Consider the following 20,041-nt stretch of genomic DNA (forward strand, 5'->3'; position numbering starts at 1 on the left):
ACGCCCCCGGAGAACTTCTGCCCAATCAAAGAGCGGTTTGAATGATCGACACTTCCGTGCGCATGCGCAGTGTTGCTCTGACTGTAGCGCGGGAGTACAGTGGTACAATGGGAAGGACGTTCATAGACACAGCAGTTGTCAACAGTGTCGAAGTAGGTGTTATTATAGAAGTATTAGATCCTAAATGACTAATATTGTTGTATCTGTTAAAAATGGTAGGTTTCGCTTTCTGCTGATACAATTCCCAGGTCAATAACTCACAATATAGCGCTGTATATCTAAAAAAAAAGAGAGTGGTTTTCACTGCTAAAAAACAACAACAACGGTGTATCCAACCTAAGATACTTGCTGGTCTTTCCTGATTTACGGCTGCCTTAAAGCCTAGCCAATACCATATTTGTGTATGTTAAATGGTTGTTTGATTAAATTCATTTGTCTAATTCGTGGTTAAAATATTTTTTATCGCATTATTTTCATTATCTCTTTCGAAACTCTTCCCAGTGGTCTGTTCCATCCTGTTGACATGGAGGAGGAATTCTCGCAGTCCCTCACCCCGCCTGTATCCCCATCTGCTCTGGATCATTATGGTGAATCTACTCCCAGTCGGCCTCCCTGCTTCACCTGTGCTTATGAACCAGGTAGAGAAGAGACAGGACGACTGTCATCAAATGGCTACATCAGCAGAGGAGCCCTGAAGAGGTTATGAGTCCTGGTGTTATAATGATGATATAATCTGTGTCAACCTGTCTGTTAACCTTACATCCTCTTTTCTCTATGTTTAGGTTGCTGTTAAAGCTCGATCCAGCTCCTGCGGATTTTGAGGGGGACATGGTTGATATTTTTGACTTCCCATGGGTGACAGAAACAGCGCTGGTAGAATCTACCAAACTTCTGTTTGGCTTGTTCAGGTAGGAGTGCAGGTGTGTTGGCTCTGGAGGATTGCCATGTTGTCTGCTGAAACAAGAAGTCTGCTAATTTGACAATCTGTCTTTGCTTTCAGACAAAAGGTGTTCAAACTGGAGACACTGGTGCAGTCCAGCTCACATGATTTTGGTAAGCATCTGGAGACAGACTTTTTGGGAAGTGGTGTTACAGTCTGACAGTACTTTGCAGCTGAAATATGAATAACTATATTTTGACGATTTCAGGTCAAGCGAGCAGTCTTCATTATGAGGCAGAGGAACTCAGACAGCAGTGTGTGCTGTTCCTCAGCTATATCAAGGTCTTCATTTACAGGTACAGATTGCTGTGGCTTGGTAGTAGCTAAATAATATCAGAAACTGGTTTTCACGTTGTGTTTTGCTCGCCAGGTTTTTGGAGCCCTCACAATCCCTAGATGAAGGTCCTGTTCATCCCTTTAAAGATGCGGAAGCTCAGCTGCCCTCAGTCTTGGTGGAGGAGCTCTTCAGTATCACACAGCTTATTGGACGAATCAAAAATCTGCCAGCCAACGTCCAGAGTGCTCTTACGATTCAGCATCAGGGAAAGGTACTGCAGAACACACTTGTGCCAGCTAAATGATATCTTTTATCCTATTGATGATATTCCTAAATATCTGGTTATATATTTACTAAATGTCTTAACAGGATAGTTCACCAAAAAATGAAAATTGTCATCATTTAGTCACCCTCTAGTTGTTCCAAGCCTGTAGGAATTCTTCTTCTTCTTCTGAACACAATCGAACACATTTTAAAGAAGGTGGGTCACTAAATGGTTAATGCTCCCCACTGACTAGCATTGTATTATTTTCTGTTTCTAAGTTCATGAGGACCAACAACTGTTTGGTTACCCACCTTCTTCAAAATATATTTTTATGTTAAACAGAAATCTCATACAGGTTTGGAACAGCTTGAGACTAAATGATAACAGAATTTTAATTTGTTGTTGAAATATTTCTTGAATAGGGAGATTTTATTGTTTTTTTTGTTTGTTTTTTTAAAGGAACCATATTTTGACTGAACTGCCATTGTTGCCAAGCACTAATAGGTTAAAAATGTTAAATGCAATTAAAATAATGTTGTTATGTTATATCAACACAAGAAGGGAGATATATTTTATTTTCAGTATATGAACATATATTTATGTACAGTAACAATACTTAATATACAGCTACATTCTTTTACACAAGACAATACTCCTTTAAAGCTGCAGTAGGTAACTTTTGTAAAAATATATTTTTTACATATTTATTAAACCTGTCATTATGTCCTGACAGTAGAATATGAGACAGATAATCTGTGAAAAAATCAAGCTCCTCTGGCTCCTCCCAGTGGTCCTATTGCCATTTACAGAAATGCATCCGCTCCCGGTAAGAAACAACCAATCAGAGCTGCGGTCCGTAACTTTGTTTGTGTTCAAAATGTAGAAAAATGTATAATAAGCGAGTACTCCATGAATCCATTTTCAAACCCGTGTTTTTAGCTTGTCCTGAATCACTAGGGTGCACCTATAATAAGTGTTTATATTCGGACTATTTTAGTTTGCTTCGGGGATACCGTGGCAGAGTAACCCAGGATCTTTGTGATTCTTCATAGACATAAACAGAGAGAAGTAGTTCCGGCTACGATGTTTTTCCGCAAGACGCAAGCAGTTCTGTTTATTAACCGCTAGAGCGTCAAAAGTTACCTACCTAAAAGTTTGATTTTCTAAAGTGTTTAAAATGTTTTTGAAAGAGGACTTTAATGCTCACTACACATATTTGATTAAAAACAAAAATAATAATAATATTAGGAATTAATACAGTTTAAAATAACTTTATTTAAACACATTTTTAAAATGTAATTTGTATTTTAATGGCAGTGGCTGTAATGGTTTCATTAAAAGGAGCAGTTTGAAAACATTTTATGGAAATGAAATCACAAATTAATCGCATCTTTATCAGCATTTTTTCTCTCTCTTTTAAGACATTCAGTCACCCTTTTAGCCTCTTTGGATGGATTTGATGGCCAAATACAGAGTGGTTTAAAATGAATACAACATTGATCTGCAACAAAAGAACATTTTATTATATTACTCTCCCTAGTAGTGAAAGAAAGTGGCATAAGGAAAAAAAATCTAACCCCCCTTTGCAGCTCTTTCCTCCATCTTGGCAATTATTGCATCTGCACCTGGACATCCACTGGTCTGTTCTGGAGATCCTGCACCTGTTGGAGCAAAGGATGATGGGTAAGTTTCAGTAGCTGTCTCTAGATTGCATATGTGGTCCTGAATCTGGGACTGTCATACTAACGAGTGTTGGGTCCTGGTGATTTTGAAAGGTCAGGTAGTTTATGCGCACCAGTTCGTGAATTTGACCGGCGAGACGCTCACAAACATCAGTCTGTTTGAGGACCAGGTCAACAGCCTGCTCTGTGATCTCATTGGCCTGGCCATGAACAAATATAATAAGGTGTGTGTTTTATAACAAACCTAAACATTGTGTTGTATAGGTTAGGAGTTAGAACAGTCTTTCCTTCTCTCGCTCTGTTTAGGTGAGACCAACAGAGACTTTGACCACCCATCACTATCACTGCCTGTGCACAAAGGAACTATGGATCCTACTCATACATTTACTAGAGCACAGGAGCAAAACCATACACACTCAGGTTAGCGCATACACAATCTCAGCATAGATGGTTGTTTCTTATGATTCTTGATTCTGATTTTTCTTTTCAATCCAGTCTTTTTGGAGTTACGTAAATGCCCTGCTGCAGACTGTCCTGAAGGGGATGCCTTCAGGAGACCGTGACCCAGGTCTCCCCATACACTGTAAAGACCCTGAGGGCTTCACCTGGTGGCTGCTCACACACCTGGCCCAGATTGGGATGCACAACCAGAACGGCATTGCTCAACAGGAGGTAGATCAACACAAGCTAGTAGTGCATTATGAGATTTTATTCATTTTATTAATGAATATTACATTGGTGAGTTTGCTGCTGTTTCAGAAACAACTTGAGGATAATTGGAACTTTGTGATGGGGCTGCTGAAGTCTAGCTGTGATCCAAAGGTGATTAAAATAATATTGCATATTCCAGTTTATTATGTGTTTACTTGGCTAATATGCTTGTTTATGAATAGCATTAGATATCTTTTTGCGCAGTGCACATTGTGAATTCTGAAAGGTAAATATTAATTTTCAGAAAGCTGCACAGGAGGAACAGATACGAATGATTGTTCACTGCTGCCTCAGCCTCAGCTTGATGTGGGCCCCAAATGTCAGTGCTGTCACAACACTCTGGGAGTATTACAGCAAAAATCTAGTAAGTCATTACTGCAATTATTTCGGTTATTAAAGCCATGATGTACAGTGGGATTAAGAGTTTTTCCCCATTTAAATCTGAATAAAAATATTGTTTTAAGAATTTAAATTATTATATTATATTATATTATAATATATTATATTATATTATATTAATTCAAACTTGGGGTGTCCATATCAGCTCATTACTGTAAGATCACTTAGACATTAAATATTACTTCTGTAACTGGATACATGACATACTGTGGGACCCAGCATTCCACATTTTTCTCCCATTTAAATCTGTAAATAAGTTTTATAAGTTAAAATTAATTAGTATTGATCATTTTAATGAATTAATTATTACATTTATATTTATATTAACTTTTAATGTCTATATCAGCTCATTACTGCAAGATCACATTCACAATTTAATTTAATACTATGTTTTAATAATTTAAATTCACTCAAGCTGTTGTTGTGCTGATAATATAATTTATTAATTGGAAAAATGTCAAATGAAAGCATTTTCTCTAGTGATCTCTACAATACCAGCTGTAGTTTCATAGTGACTAGATTCATGCTGAATCAGATTTTTTGCAGGTTTTCTTAGAATCAGAATTTGAAGAGTGTATTCAATACATTGAAAAAAACATTTGATGTGGCAAATTTTCATGTTGCGATTAATTGCTAATGCTTTTATCACGGTATACAGTATTATCACAGTATTGAAATCTAGTTTAAAAAAGTGGTCATAATACATTAAAATAGGTTAAATAACGTTTTTCTTATAACAAAAAATAACTGAACATTTAAATACAATAAAGCAATACAGAAAAATGTTATAAAAAGTTTTACACAGATTAAAGTGCAAAAGAACTATAAAGACCAATAGGTATCACTTTACAATAAGACCTTATTAGTTAACCATTATTCCATCATTCACAATGAGCAATAGCTACATTTGCTATAGAAGTTATTAATCTTTGTTAAAAAAAATACCTAAGATTAATGAATGTTCAGAATAATTTTTCATTGGCAGTTTTATGTTAACTCATGAAGCCCTACAGTAAAGTGTGAATTAACCATAAAGAATCAAAACAATATCTAAGGCATGTAGTCCAGATAAAAAAAATACAAATAAAAAGTCTGAAAATAAATAGCCTATTAAGACTAAATATTGTATAAGTACTTGGTATATAGGTACATAAGTACTTGGCGCTGTGATGAACACCATAGCAAATCTGAATGGCTATTTAAAATTATTTAATTATGTTTTAGAAAGTAGTGCAGCTGCTTTATTTATGGGGTTTCCAGGGTAACGGCTGCATTTTATTCAGTTTAGCGCCATCTACTGTCAGAGAGTGAGTGTATAATTATTCACAGTATTTAGAAGTGCCCACAATAAAAATATCTTGCATATTCATTACCGTGATATATTGGATTACCGAATACATGAACATGTTACCCTCTACATTGCGAGTAAATTATCTAATATTAGCCAATGGCTAATAAATTCTCAGATTTTACTCGCCAATGTGTTAATTGGAGGCTAAGTATAAGTTTAGTACAGATATATTTTCACTAGCAAACACTCTGACTCTGACTGAGGGCTTCAGAGTTACACTCTCCGTCAAGCGATCTGTGATATTTCAAAGTTCATCTTGATGGATACGCAGCGCACCTGTATTTGATGTACCGTAAACTCTAGTGTGAAGGCGCACAAATCTCTGTCGCTTCCTCTCACGCACATGCAGAGACCGAGAGAGAGAGAGAGATTGAGTGAGTGAACTGACTACATTTAAACAATATCCTTTGTTGTATTTTCCTGTCAAAAATGCCGTTCCTATGGAAGTCTTCAGCCAAACAGCCGGGTTTTCTGGTAGTGGGTGGTGTTAATACGCAAACCCAATCTCATTGGCTGGGGATCACCTATTATCGTCCCTGTTTTGATTTCAGCAAATCAGTTCAAGCTAACGCACAAAACCTGATTAATATTCATGAATCCAGCAGCTTATTAATCCTTAGTAATCCTGTGTTTTATAGTTCTTATTAATAGAATTCGTATCATTATTATCCTATCAGTTTTTTCGTTAGTTTTTTCACAATTATTTTTTTTTGTCAGAAACATTGAATGACAAAAAAACAACCACCTCTGAAGTTAAAATGTTCAATTAAAATGACTAATATGCATTCAAACATGGTTATCAAATTTACTTCTAATTAATATTAAATTAAGTTATATTAAATAATACTTGATTATTATAAAGCTTGACTGACTGATATCAAAAGTGTACTGATGTTAAAAGTGTATTTAAAAAAAAACTGCACCATTTTCCAAATATTATATATATATATATATATATATGTATGTATGTATCAGTCTGGCAAGTAAATTCAAATATTTACTAGCCAATGGCGATTAAATTGCCAAGGTGTCTGTTGAGGATTGACATGTCTAATGTGGACTGTACTAATGCTTTATCAGTGTGAAAGACACCCTTCAGTACTACTTCTAATTCTGAACTCTCTTCTTTTATGTGTATGCAGAACAGCTCTTTCACCGTGCCCTGGTTAGGTGTGTCAGGGCTGGGCAGTATCAGCAGGACTCCTCTCTGTCTGCTGCAGCAGGCTAAGAGCTGCTGTAGCCCTGCATCTGTCGGCTCCAACTCTCACACGCAGCTCTACCGCTCAACCAACTCCTTCCATATCTTCCTGCATATTCTGGCCCTTCACCTGAGCCAGGAACATGCTGGCGGCGCCCCCTGGAGACAGATCAAGGGCAGGTGAGAATGAGCCTTGAGACTCGCACCTATTTTCAAAGTTTAGACCTTGTCACCCCTACGTTCTGGTTTCAAATCAGTCTGCAATTCAGTTGGTCTGGTGGAGCTCCGGTAAAAGGCTGAAACAGACAGAATCTGGATAATAAATTTTTCTGTCTGGATCATGCTCAGCCGTGCGGCAAGCACGAAGGCTAATTAGCTAACGAGCATATCGGTTAATTCACCTTAACGCAGGCGTTCGGGCTTCCAGCAGTGCCATGTCGGGGGCTGACTTGGCCGGCTCCAGGACCACCTCCTCCTCCCCAATACATGCACAAACACACGTGCCACATGGGGAGGTGTGGGCTGCGCTGATGGCACTCGGGCTTGGAGCGCGCTCGGTGGGAGGCATGGCGCACGGTGCATTAATGAGATCGGCAGGGAGCACGTTCAAGCTCGTACTCTGGGAATGAGCAGCATCTGCTCGTGGCAGGCAAAAAAAAAAAAAAAGCTGTCCATGATAAACAAACAAACAACTAGGCAGGCACAAAAAACGCAAACAATATCTCGACTGCCTTCCGTACATCTTTGGCTCATTCTCTATCTCAGGTCAGTCTCTAAAAGCTCGCATCACACTTCCGTGCACCGCATCTATCTGTAGCGGCGACGCGGCTCGACTCCCCGCAGCTTTGCGTGATGTGTTTTTGTCCAAACATTAAACGGATGCTCAAAGGCCTGCTTGTAGTGCAGTGTGTTTGTTGTGGAACCTGCAGGGTTCTGTTTGGGCCAAACAGTCAACAGTAGAAAGAAGGCCGGGGGGAGCGGAGGGGGTCAATATTGATTTCTCCTTCTGTGCTGCAGCAAATTGAGCCGCACACGACAGTGCAGCTACCACTGTGTGCCTGAGTGTTTTTGACATTTAACATGGTCTTTTAAAGGCATTTCACCGTGGTGCCCGGAGGATCAAACAACACTCTCTCTCACACAGACACACACACATAAACAAACTTGCTCATGCTGCTCACAGGCATAGCTTTCCAGGAAGACTGAAAGTCTGGAGGAGGTTAGCGATGAGTTGAGTACTTAGGTTGAAACGTTTGATCCTGATGGACCCCAACAGCTTTTCGAAGCTATGGCAGCATTTGTGTGGTGGAAATATCATTGGAATGAATTAAAAAATTTATATTAGTGCAAAGTATCACCAACTACTCATCACAATATAAATTTCACAACAGTGAAGTCCTGAAGTCTAGGATGATTTTGAGAATCTGGTATTTTAAAAACAAAAAAATTATCATTTTTATCATTCGTTGTTATTAGGGCTGGCCAAAAAATTGATTTTTCGATTAATCTTTTTAAAAATGAAATCGAATCGATATCGATTTTCAAAAGCAGTGAATCATTATTTTCCGGTATTTACTTCAACATTTAAAAGCAGATCTGATTAATGTGAATCTTTTCATTAGTCTTCTCCACTAGATTTCACCTTCTTATTCACCGTGTGCACTGTTACAACAGAAAGCCTGTTACTCATTCAGTGCTCATCATGGCGGAGGTACTGTTGACAAGAACCAAGAACATCACGCGTAATGGCGTCATAATTCTGCAATGAATTAATGAATTGTGGATAGTGCAACGCACGGTTTTGTTTACACGAATGCAGACGACGCTCCTGGTATTTTCATCCTCTGTCGACAATGCTACTACTACTACTAAATATGAATAAATCTTTATTTTTAAAGGAGTAATCACGTTTATTTTCTTTTTAATTTTAACAGTAAACCTCTGTTTGTTCAGAACATTTTGTCCAAAAAAGGGGGGGGGGGTTCATTTGATTAGGATAAATTAAATAGTTTTATGCCTTCATCTGATTACCAGAACAATTAAGAAGAACATTTTATAAGGCCTTATTATTGTTTAAAAAACGACCCTATACAAAAAAAAAAAAAAGAAAAGGTTTAAAATACAGGCCTTAATTTGGCTCTTAATTTGTTTTTATAAATTCATCATTTGTATACTGTTGATTTTTTTACATTTCAATAGCATTTGTATTAAAACTATATTCACTGAATGTAATAAATTATAATAATTAAAAAAAGAGAATCGAATCAAGAGCTTGTGAATCTAAATCAAATCGAATCAGGACATCTGAATCAATACCCAGCACTAATTGTTATGTTTATTATATCATTTAGGGCACAACAAAGATGACCCACATTACCTATGTTTCCATCCAAAGTTACAGATTAAACTTTACTTAAAATTGGAATATCGCACAAAACATTTGTGAATAAAGCACCGTTCAGTTGAGGAGAACAAAATCATCACTTCCTGATAAACGTTCTAAATATATATAAAAAAATGTTTTTGCTGTAGTAGGGGAAGGCACTGTATATAAAAATGTTTGTATACAGAAATAAATAAATAATTATATACATATAACAAATATTATATTTGATGTATGCAAAATAATAAAATTTTACTAGCAAACACTAGATTTTAGACTCCATACATTGAGAAATTTCATAAAACGCTTTAGATTCAGTACAATCAGTAATTGAACTGTAGGAAATAAGAACATAATCAAATTATTGATTGATTGTATCTGCACAGTGTTTATTCCACATTATGACCATGTCTGTCTCATGTGTCCACAGACTCTACTCAAAGTTCCACCAGAGGAGAATGACGGAGCTCTCTGACACAGGCCTGCTGCACTTCCTGCTGCTTTTCCTGGTCCTGGCGCAGTGTGCGGAGCTGGAGGATGTGGCCAGCCGAGCGTGCGACTTACTTGCCATGCTGCCCGCTGACTCCACGCCCCCTGCCCTGCGTGCGCTGCAGTGGAGGGGCCAGCTGGCTCTCATGCTATTGTATTTGGAGAGGGGAATGGATGCTGGCGCACTTGCGGGGCAGTTGGCCGCCTACTTCAGCCAAGCGGCCCGCGAGTTCTACCTGAAGACCACCGAGCCTTCGCGCAAGCTAGCTCTCTGGGCACCACTTAGCTCGTACCTGGAGGGGGTGAGCGAGGTGTTTGAGACAAGTCCTAATCTTACGCTATCAGAGGAAAGGCTTCTGAACGAGGGCTTTGGACTGCTGCTGCCTGCCTGTCGTCAGTCCGAGCTCAGCTCCGCTTTGGGCTTCCTGCAGACACTGCTGGCACAATTACGGTGAGAGCACACACCAGCTTTACTTTAGACGTTAAGATGTGTTGGTTCCTCAAACACACAGCAACCCCTCGTCCCACCCCCAAGTGATCCCAGAAGCTTGCCCAGACCCTTGCCCTTACGCAGCTCAAATCTCTCCCCTGCATCCCTTGTATGTTGACAATGGCTTGATTGTGCAGTAATTACAACATAGTGTGGAGATAAGCTTATCCGTTGTGCACAGAGCCCCTGTAAGGTCCCCTGTGCATCTCTAGGGGCCCGCAGCACCCGGGTCAGCCCGTACAGGTGCTGGAAGAGAGCTGTGTTGAGTTTCGGCCCATAGGTCCGGTCCTGGCTGGAGACAGCTGAGTGTGGACTAAACTGAAAGGAGGGACGAGTTCATGGCAAGGACATCGGTGTGCCTTACACGTATAACACGGTCAGAGGTGGCTAGAGTGCGACTGAATAAGGTGTCTAAGGTAAAGGATCCACTGCTTAAGTCTCCACTCCTCTCATTTGACCCAAATCAAACTCTGAATCACTTTAACACTACTAATTCCCACAATTCCCAAGCAGGATCTGTGGGTGGGAGGCCACTGATTTGCACATTAATGAACGTTAAAACTGAAGCAAGCAAGTTTTTCCCAAACAAGCTCACCAAGATCCCTCTGACCCAGTTTAAAGAAACGGTGCGCTCTTCAACGTGTCCTTCAAATTACTCTTAATTTCACCGTGGTTCTGTTGTATCACTTTTATTAATGCGTTTTCACTGACACAATTAATGCGTTATTATCTGGTCCGGTAAATTGAACCCTGGCTTCATTACGGCTGTTAGGTTGGAGATGGCATGCGCAAGCCTTACATGAATTAGCCAGCACGCGGCTACGGGGCGATGTAAGGCAGACTGTAACTGACGGATGATTCGCGCAGATAACACAGGCCAGGCTCTAGTCACGCTCTAATTCTCCTCATCACATTCCCTGCCACGATCCTCTGTGTGTGTGGGCAGTGAGATCGCAATGGTGACCCCTGCAGCACGCTGGCGTCTTTGCCAAGTGACTAATCGAGTTCTCGCCAATCGATTAATCCGGTTCCTTCCCGCTGCGCTTTCACCGTGCACGCCGTCTCCCCTCAGGAGAACGGAGAGCACGGTGACACTGAGGGTAAGAAGGGAGGTGGTGAGAATTATCTCTGGTTCTGTGTTTCTGTTCAGCACAGCAGGGGCTGTTTGTCAATCTCATTTAAGAACAAAAAACTGTTTTTATTCATTTAAACTATTAGGACAAACTGGCTTTAAAAGGATGCAAGAATTGTGGTGAATTGAGACTGAAGGTTTATTAATGAGTTGAATGTATTCAGTGATTCACCTCTGACTATTTTTAAAGAACTAACAGGGTTATATTACATCACCGCTATGAACTATGATTTTCTATTTTTAGTGAGTTGCAGATGGTAAATCCAGATATTCTCATTCTTGAGCGCTTTTGTTTGGATATAAATCTGTGTGGTGCAACGGGAGTCTTCAGTGTTTTTGAGGAAGAGAAGGACATTTTTAATTATTTTGTCAATATTTAGGAGCACATTTGCACAAGATTTATTGGGAAAAGTGCTGTGCAACATTCAATTGAATCATTTTAAATGAGTAATTTGTAATATTTTCTAGTTTCAATTTAGTGAGAGTAAAGACATTTTGGAGCAATGGCTGCTGAACATTTAGAAGAGAGATATTACATTTAAATGTATATTAAAATAAAAATTATTTAATAGTTATATTCCACATTCAAAAGTAAAAAAAAACTACATTTGCATATAGCTAATAAACAAGTTAAATTTGATTGTTGCTTTTTAAATTTAGGATTAATGTTGCTGTTAATTAATATTTCGTATGCTTGCATTACATTAATTGTACTGAAATGTTCCCTAGAGCAAACCGGGCCTACAGCCTCACTAATGGGAATTTCACTCAATAACTCTTCACTACACAGTTCAACCCTTCAAACGTTGACGTTGATAGCCAAAAACCTTCAAATGGTTTGACATATTTAGTATTGAAATGGAAATCAAAATGTTTTCTTCTGTTTTCACGAGCACACTAGCATATAGATTAGCCTCAGAGCTTATAGACACAGACTAAAAGCCACGAAACTTGATTTGGATTTCAAGTCGTCTGTCCCCGCTCTGTTACTTGCTATTTAAAAGCCATATTAAGTTATACTATAACACATGCATGGTCAGAAATAAGCACCATTGCTTAATGTCACAGTGAAGGACGTGCTCCTCCATCAACGGGGTGTGTGTTGAGCGATACGGAGATATCAGAGCTTACGCACAGTGTCAGATGGCGTGCTCGTGATGCTTATCTGAGTGTGTGATTCCATGTGTCAGTTTACACGAAGGCACCCGGCGTGATGGTGTAAGTCGGTGTGTATGTTCCAGAGGTGTGTGTTCAAAATCTGTGCTGCAGTCCGGGAGAGATTAAACGAGTGTTCAGATGGTACAGGGTGTGTGCGTGTAAGACGCCGCAGTGAGGGGATTAAGTGGGGTCTCTGACGATGTCTTGTACAATGAGGGTTGATGGGTGTGAAAGGCCCATTCCGCCGCGGTAACGAAGCTAATGAATTCACTCTCTAATCGATTGTCTCAGCTCTCCGTGGATTAGATGCAACCTTGCTGGAAGGCGCGAAGGTGTGTGCGTGAGCGTCACGTGTGCGTGCACGCCGCGGCCCTTTCCCGGCGCTCTCACTTTCATCGCTGAGAATGACAGGACAGGGGGATCATCTCCAGTCTAAATGAGATTACAGCCCCTTCAGCTGCTTATCTGAGCTAATGCCAGCCGCTGCAGAGCCAGACTCGTGCTCTCAGCCTCCCATTCAGACCCAGCCTCACAGCTATCGCCAGGCCACGGAGGAACCGCTCGCCCCACACCAGCACACTCCATCTAATCCCTCTGTCCGGATAGATTCACAGTGAAAAGAGGGCAGAGGGGCCGGAGATAATACAGACAGTGAGAAAGGCTGCAGTCACATTTAAGAAGGTTGGAAAGAGAAAGGAAGATTGAAACAGAATGGATGAATCTGGATAGATGAGATGGGGGAATGAAACACAAGAACTGACTTTAGGAAGACAGGGACAATTATTTTGAAGCTCCTGACACTTCACTTAATCTAATGACACCACGATAAATTTCAAACTTGTCTAAAATCTGTCCGAGCAGTCATCAGGTGTGTGCACTGTCCTGATTATGGGGGGAAATGGGAATGGAAAACCACATCAAACTGCTCCTCACTTCGGCTTAACCATTGTCTCATCCATTTTTCGTATTATTTTAAGCTCCTTTTTCTCCTTTATAGTACAAGAACACTCACACTCACACTGCTATTATATAAAATATTAAGCAGTACAACTATTTTTTACATTTTTTAAGAAATGTTTCTCAAGCAACAAATCACCATATTAGAATGATTTCTGAACGATCATGTAACAATGAAGACTGGAGTAATGGCTGCAGAAATACACCCTTATTTTTTATCAAATAAATTTAGCCCTGTGAACATTAAAACCTACTTTCAAAAACATTAAAAAAAACATTTGCAAGTGTATTTATAATAGTTACATAATATTAATGTAATATATGTAACTGCTATCAATTTATTATAGATGGTTATTCACTGTTTTGTTGCTTCTGGAGTGATAATTGCATAAAGTGCTCACCAACACGACATCCGAAAAACTGCGAGTCTTCAAGTGTGTGCTTGGCATTAATCTGTTTCTCTGTTTCTCTCTTTAGGAGAGTTCACCAGCGCTGTGGCCAGCCGTCTCACTCTCTAGACTCTTTCAGTTGGGTTCCTCTCCCCAGCGTGGCTAAAGAGCGCCACCAAGCGGTGGCAGCAGCACTCTGGTCTCACTTCTTCCCCTTCCTGTGCAGCATGAGGCTTTCCCAGACCCCCCCGCCACAGCTCGCGGACGCCGCAGCAGGTCAGGGAAATAGAGAAAATGAACTCTTGTTCTCTCGGGGGCTCTCTTTGCATGGCTGCCTTTTCTCTAAAAGAGCTGAATAGAAGGGAATTGTATGAATGTGCAGTGTTTTTTATTTTTATTTTTTTATTATTATTGATTTTGAGAAATATTATGACCTGCTCTCACTTTCTTGCCCTATAATTGTAGCTATTTTAAGGGTAGAAATGTGGGAATGAATGTATAAAAATAATAGTATTTTATGCTATTAGGCTTCACATTGTTGGCATTAGACATGCCTGGCTCTGCCCCTCAAAACCTACAGCCCCACCCCATCCAGTCCATTATGCAAAGCTTCGGCTGGGATGAAATGCTCCACCCCCTGCTGGTAACCCACTATCTAAATCACCTGCTGCAAAATGGGTGAGTGTCTTTTGTCCATTTACTCTTTTTTTTCTCCAGTGCATAGTTGGACTGGTTTTACTGTGAGCTCAAAATTCTCTCTCACAGAGAGCTGGTCAGTTGGGTAAGCTCTGGGCCAGGTTCAGGTTCGGCCCAGGCTTTATGTGTGCGTGCCTGGATCCGCTGTGTTCTACAACAGTACCTCCATAAAAGCCAAGATGCTCCAGATACAAGAGCAGGTAAAAAGAGCTCATCAAGTCACAGTGGGCATGGTATGGCAAGTGGTTAAAGGGATAATTCACCTAAAAATGAAAATTCTCTCATTATTTACTCAACTACATGTAGTCCTAAAACGGTATGACTGGTTTTGGGTTTTGTAAAAACAAACCTGATGTATTAAGAATTTTTACCAGTAAAATTGTCACTATCCTGCACTTTACACTTAAGTCCCTTTCAGGGAAATTCATATGTGACCCTGGACCACAAAACCAGTCTGAAGTCGCTGGAGTATATTTTTAGCAATAGCCAAAAAACCATTGTATGGGTCAAAATTATAAATTTTCAGAATCATATAGTCCAGTGCGACTTACATGTTTTTTCCCTCATCATGACATATTTTTGGACTGATGCAACTTATACTCAGGTGCAACTTATAGTCCGAAAAATACGGTAATTAAAATAGTCTATGTGCTCTCGGATTTCATCAAAAATAGCTTAATGAACAAAAGTCTCACAGGTTTGGAATGAGGGTAGGTAATAAATAACAGATTTTTCATTGTTGGATGAACTATACCTTTATATATCAGGGAGTTATGCCCAAAAACCGACTGGAGCACAGCACTAGATAAAGGACTAAAGTGAGTTTCAATGTATTGTGATCAAATTCACCAAACTGAATATTCAACTAAGATTCAATCCTCTTAGAAGAAAAATACCTACAGAGGAAACAACATGTGCATTAGTAAATTATGACTAAATTATGCATTTACATTTTAATGTATGAATTATTCCTTCAACTCTAATTTGCTAACAAGTGATAGCGAATCGGCATTATTAAAATGATTTGGGTGTGTCAGAGAGAGCAGCTGTGGTATCGTGTGTACAGGCAGAAATCTGGATGAACAGCTGGCCGAGTTAACCAGACAGGTTCTGCGACTTCCAGAAGTGGAGTCTGTGCTGCAGAGAGCCGGCCTGCATCCTGCTGCTGCCAAAGATCCCAAACCTGCAATGGCTGTGTTCATCAAGGTACACACACTCAAACCAGAAGCTCTAACATAGAAGCCATACTGCATCTCCGACACTCTGTATTTGTAATTTATTAGGCTGTGGGTCGATCATACTGTGAGCTCCAGCTCCTCTCTGAGCGTTCTTCAGCGGTGTCCCGAGCACTGGAGTATGTAGGAGACATCCTCAAATATATCAAGCCTTACCTGCTAAACAAGAGCCGGGAGGGTCTACAGCTGGCATACTGGACTGCAGGTGAGTGATTTTAGACATAATGTACTCTATCTTTTGTTGAATGTTGGATTTCACTTGAAAATGCAAAAATAAAATGGCACTTAATGTGTACTGTAAGCTTATTGTAGTTTTGTAAATTTTTTCAGGCTACTTGGTCAAGCACTGGAGCCACCTGTTGGCCACCTCGAAAGCTCAGCAGCTGCTCTTCCGCATTGTAGATGTGCTGTTACTGTCCCACGCTCTTCTGCAACAGGACAGTGGAGCACACACTCAAATGCTTTCTGCCCTCAAAGAAAGCTTGCCTCTGTTCCTGCAGGTTTACACATCTCCTAATCCAATGCATACTCTGTATTCAGACTATTGAAAGCTTTCCCTGTATCCTGAGGTCATTGTTGAGGAAGTTCCCTGGCTTTGTCATACATGTAACTAAGATTGTCTTGGTATCTTCAGGGTTTGTCAGTGGCGGTGAGTGTGTCCCAATCTCAGGGGGCATACCTAAAGCAGCAGCTGCACAGTGTTATTTCCCAGTACCTGAGCCGCTTTCTCCCATCCACACCCTCTACTGGAGCGGTGGTCAATCATCCTGTCCTGCTGGCAGCCTGCGAATCAACACCCACTCCACAGGGGGAAAGACTCAGGAGGAGCATTCTGCATGTGCTGAGGTATGAGTCATGTGATTTCATATTTATCTAAATGAACACCAGTAAAAATAAAAGTCATATAGCTTCTTCATAGTCGTGAGTATAAAAGAAGATGAGCAACCTTTTAGGGATAACATTGTCTCTGCAGAGAGAACTTCCTCCAGTTTAAAGGTGTCGCTCCTCCACCTCGACTCGCTGCTGTTCTCTCTTTCCTGTTGGAGCTCCTGAAACGGAACAATGACAGAGATCCTGCCTTACTCACAGTTCCGCTTCCTTTGGTGCTGCGCTGTCTGATGCTGGTCAACGAACCACAAGGTAGACAAGGATAATATAAATTTACATATAGCATTTATTTAGATATAAAGACCTAGCTCCTGATAAAAAAAATGTAATACAATGTATTTGATTGTTTTTATTGAAGCAAATCCCTGTTGTGTTTCTCTCAGTAAAGAGGCTGAGCACGGAGGTTACGCAGCTTATTGTGGAGCGGTGCACTGCTATAGTAGGAGAGCAGCCATGTGAACACACCACTACTATTCTACGGTAAGTTACCCACATTGGTCAGTGCTGCCTTAGAGACTATACTCTTTCATTCTGTTGTTACCTATTTTCTTTTCTTTCCCAGGGCCTTCGTGGAAGAGAATGAAGGTGTATACGACCAGCAAGTGTATAATGTTCTAGAAGTTGTGGCTGTCCTTCACCCCTTCACAGTGACGGCCCTTATTCCCTTTCTGTCACTGAGCCTTAGAAAGACAGAGTGCAAGAGAGGTCTGGGAAAAAATACCTCACTCAGGTACAGCAAAAGTAACCTATATGTCAGCTGAGATCTGTGAAGAAACTTGAGCTAAAACCAGCACTATCCATTAGCATTCCCGTATGCTTTGTTCTATGCTTCATTTTCTCCTTCTTGAAAAATCTGTCTTGTTTTAGGAATGGCTATAGGAGGCTGCTGGCCCTGCTTGGAGACAGTGGACAGGCTGAGATGATTAGTTTAGAAGAAGACTGATTTGAATCAACTCTCAATACTCTTTTGTAAAAGGGTTTACATGGTGTAGACTTTATAGTGGATATTGTGAATAAACTTTGTTTGAATACCCTGTGTTCTGTGCTTTGTTGCTGGTTTAGGGAATCAAGCTATGTTTGTAGTGTGTTAAGGGATACCCCATAAGGCCCCAATACTAGATACAAAAAAAATTTAGATAGTCATTAGTCCCAGTTTTATACGTTAACCCTCTTAAACCTTTCAAGTGAATCATATGCTGTTTTCTGAAGGAATTACAGACAGAATGAGTGACACTGGCAGAGGGAATTATCCCAGCTGGCACTAACTAGACATCGATAAAGTGTAAAGTTAACGCTGGACCCTAAAGGCCATTGCACACGGAATTCGAAATTTTTGCACGTAAAAAAATATGAGCTTACGTTGTGTTAATCACTGTGTTAAACACTGCCTCCAATACTTTCGTCTGTCATAAAATAAAATAATTTCAGGTTCGATTTTCTGCTTTTTCCATCCGTAGCATCCACTAGGATAGGAAAGGCTGACAAAAAAAATAAAACGAATATTTCAGACTCCGTGTGCATAGACTTTAAATTCCGCATGAACTGAAAGTTACTGCCTAATTTATTTCATTGTAGTGAAGTATTTCAATCTGAAAATGAATAATGAATAGAGCTATAGAGGGCATGGTTTTATGTTTGTGCTCCTCCTCTCTCTGTCACTCATAGCAATTTAACGGTTGGAGGGGTGCAGGGTTGCCAACTCTCACGCATCTGGCTGGCGTGACACTTACGCTTGGACTTCAGCGTGAGATTGATGCTGAAAGCGTGAGTTTCACGCCAGATGCGTGAGAGTTGGCAACCCTGGGGGTGTGTTTAAGGATATTCTGCCCAAGCTGTCAAACTGACGTCATAAGAAAAGCAATGGCATTCCAGAGCTGAAGTTAATGTTCAAATTTTGATTAAAGATTATAAAGACAATCATTTTTTTTTCAGCGGATTAACTTGCATGGATTAATTGTTTACATAAAGATCCACAATGTGTGCCAGCAAAGTAAATAAAGTCATTTTCATTCCATGTGGACCTTATGTTTTCAACATTTTGGTTTGTCAATTTAGACGTTGACTTGGCATTGGATTTTGGTTACCTCACAGTAACCTAAAACAACAAAATATCTACGTCAGCTGATGGTCTTGGACATCAAATTACCCAATGCTGCAACCAAAGTAACCAAATATCAATGTCTTATGTCGTTGTGTGGCTGCTGGATAAGATGTGGGTGCTAAATGCAGTCCTTTGGCGGTCTAACATGTGCAGTCACTTTAAGAGGGCCTCACGTCGAAAGGACCGAGGGGGAACACTGCAGCCCACACCCAAGTGAAAAGAGCTATACAAAATTAGAAGGAGGTGTGATCTTTGGGTGGAGAAGCAGGGAATATGCTTTGGGAGATGGAGGGTGCTCATAATTCAACTGAAAACTTCTTCGTATAAAACACTTTTACAGCACTTTACAGCATGCCATATTTTTTCATCTTTTCACTTTTTGTATTTTGTTATAAATAATCAGAGTCTGACAGCCCCTCCCCCTTATGTCATAATTTAAGCTGTGACGACATTTCACATTTCGGGCAAACACAGTAGAACAGGGACAGGCAACGTCGGTCCTTGAGTGCCACTGTCCTGCAGAGTTTACCTCTAACCCTAGTCAAATACACCTGAACAAGATAATTAAGAGCAGATTGGTTGAGCTAATGATTTAAACCATTTAGATCCAGTCAGTCACTTCAATTGGAGGTTTCTGAATGAATCTGTCCTTAACAAAATTAAATGATTCCAAGACTTACAGGTGTTTCTCAATAAATTAGAATGTCAAGGAAAAGTTAATTTCAGTAATTTAACTCAAATTGTGAAACTCATGTATTAAATAAATTCAATGTACACAGACTTAAGTAGTTTAACTCTTTGGTTCTTTCAAATTGTGATGATTTTGGCTCACATTTAACAAAAACCCACCAATTCACGATCTCAACAAATTAGAATATGATGACATTCCAATCAGCTAATCAACTCAAAACACCTGGAAAAGGTTTCCTGAGCCTTCAAAATGGTCTCTGACGATCATTGACACCCTTCACAAGGAGTGTAAGTCACAGAAATTCATTGCCAATAAGCTGTCTGTTCACAGAGTGCTATATCAAAGCATCAAAGCAGGAAGTTGATTGGAACAAAAAAGTGTGAAAGAAAAAGATGCATAACCAACCGAGAGAACTTCAGCCTTATGAGGATTGTCAAGCAAACTGGATTCAAGAATTTTAGAGAACTTCACAAGGAATGGACTGAGGCTGAGGTCAAGGCATCAAGAGCCACCACACACAGATGTGTCAAGGAATTTGGCTACAGTTGTCTTATTCCTCTTATTAAGTCATTCCTGAACCACAGACAGCGTCAGAGGCGTCTTACATGG

General features: G+C 40.0%; 1 protein-coding gene across 1 annotated transcript; it reads left to right on the plus strand.

Annotated features, from left to right (window-relative positions):
• The first annotated feature begins 9 nt into the window (after positions 1-9).
• mms22l (MMS22-like, DNA repair protein) lies at positions 10-17,671 on the plus strand. Its single transcript, XM_026283860.1, has 25 exons — positions 10-152; positions 502-699; positions 783-908; positions 1,001-1,053; positions 1,149-1,236; positions 1,311-1,488; positions 3,072-3,165; positions 3,258-3,388; positions 3,471-3,584; positions 3,660-3,836; positions 3,924-3,986; positions 4,120-4,239; positions 6,768-7,003; positions 9,637-10,146; positions 13,910-14,097; positions 14,349-14,499; positions 14,587-14,717; positions 15,584-15,723; positions 15,801-15,957; positions 16,083-16,252; positions 16,387-16,598; positions 16,726-16,892; positions 17,024-17,120; positions 17,203-17,370; positions 17,508-17,671. Exons 2-25 carry the CDS (start codon positions 524-526, stop codon positions 17,581-17,583), a joined length of 3,723 nt encoding a protein of 1,240 aa, XP_026139645.1. The 5' UTR covers positions 10-152; positions 502-523; the 3' UTR covers positions 17,584-17,671.
• The last annotated feature ends 2,370 nt before the right edge of the window (positions 17,672-20,041 follow it).

Source organism: Carassius auratus, chromosome 16, assembly GCF_003368295.1.
Source record: "Carassius auratus strain Wakin chromosome 16, ASM336829v1, whole genome shotgun sequence".
Classification (NCBI taxonomy): domain Eukaryota; kingdom Metazoa; phylum Chordata; class Actinopteri; order Cypriniformes; family Cyprinidae; genus Carassius; species Carassius auratus.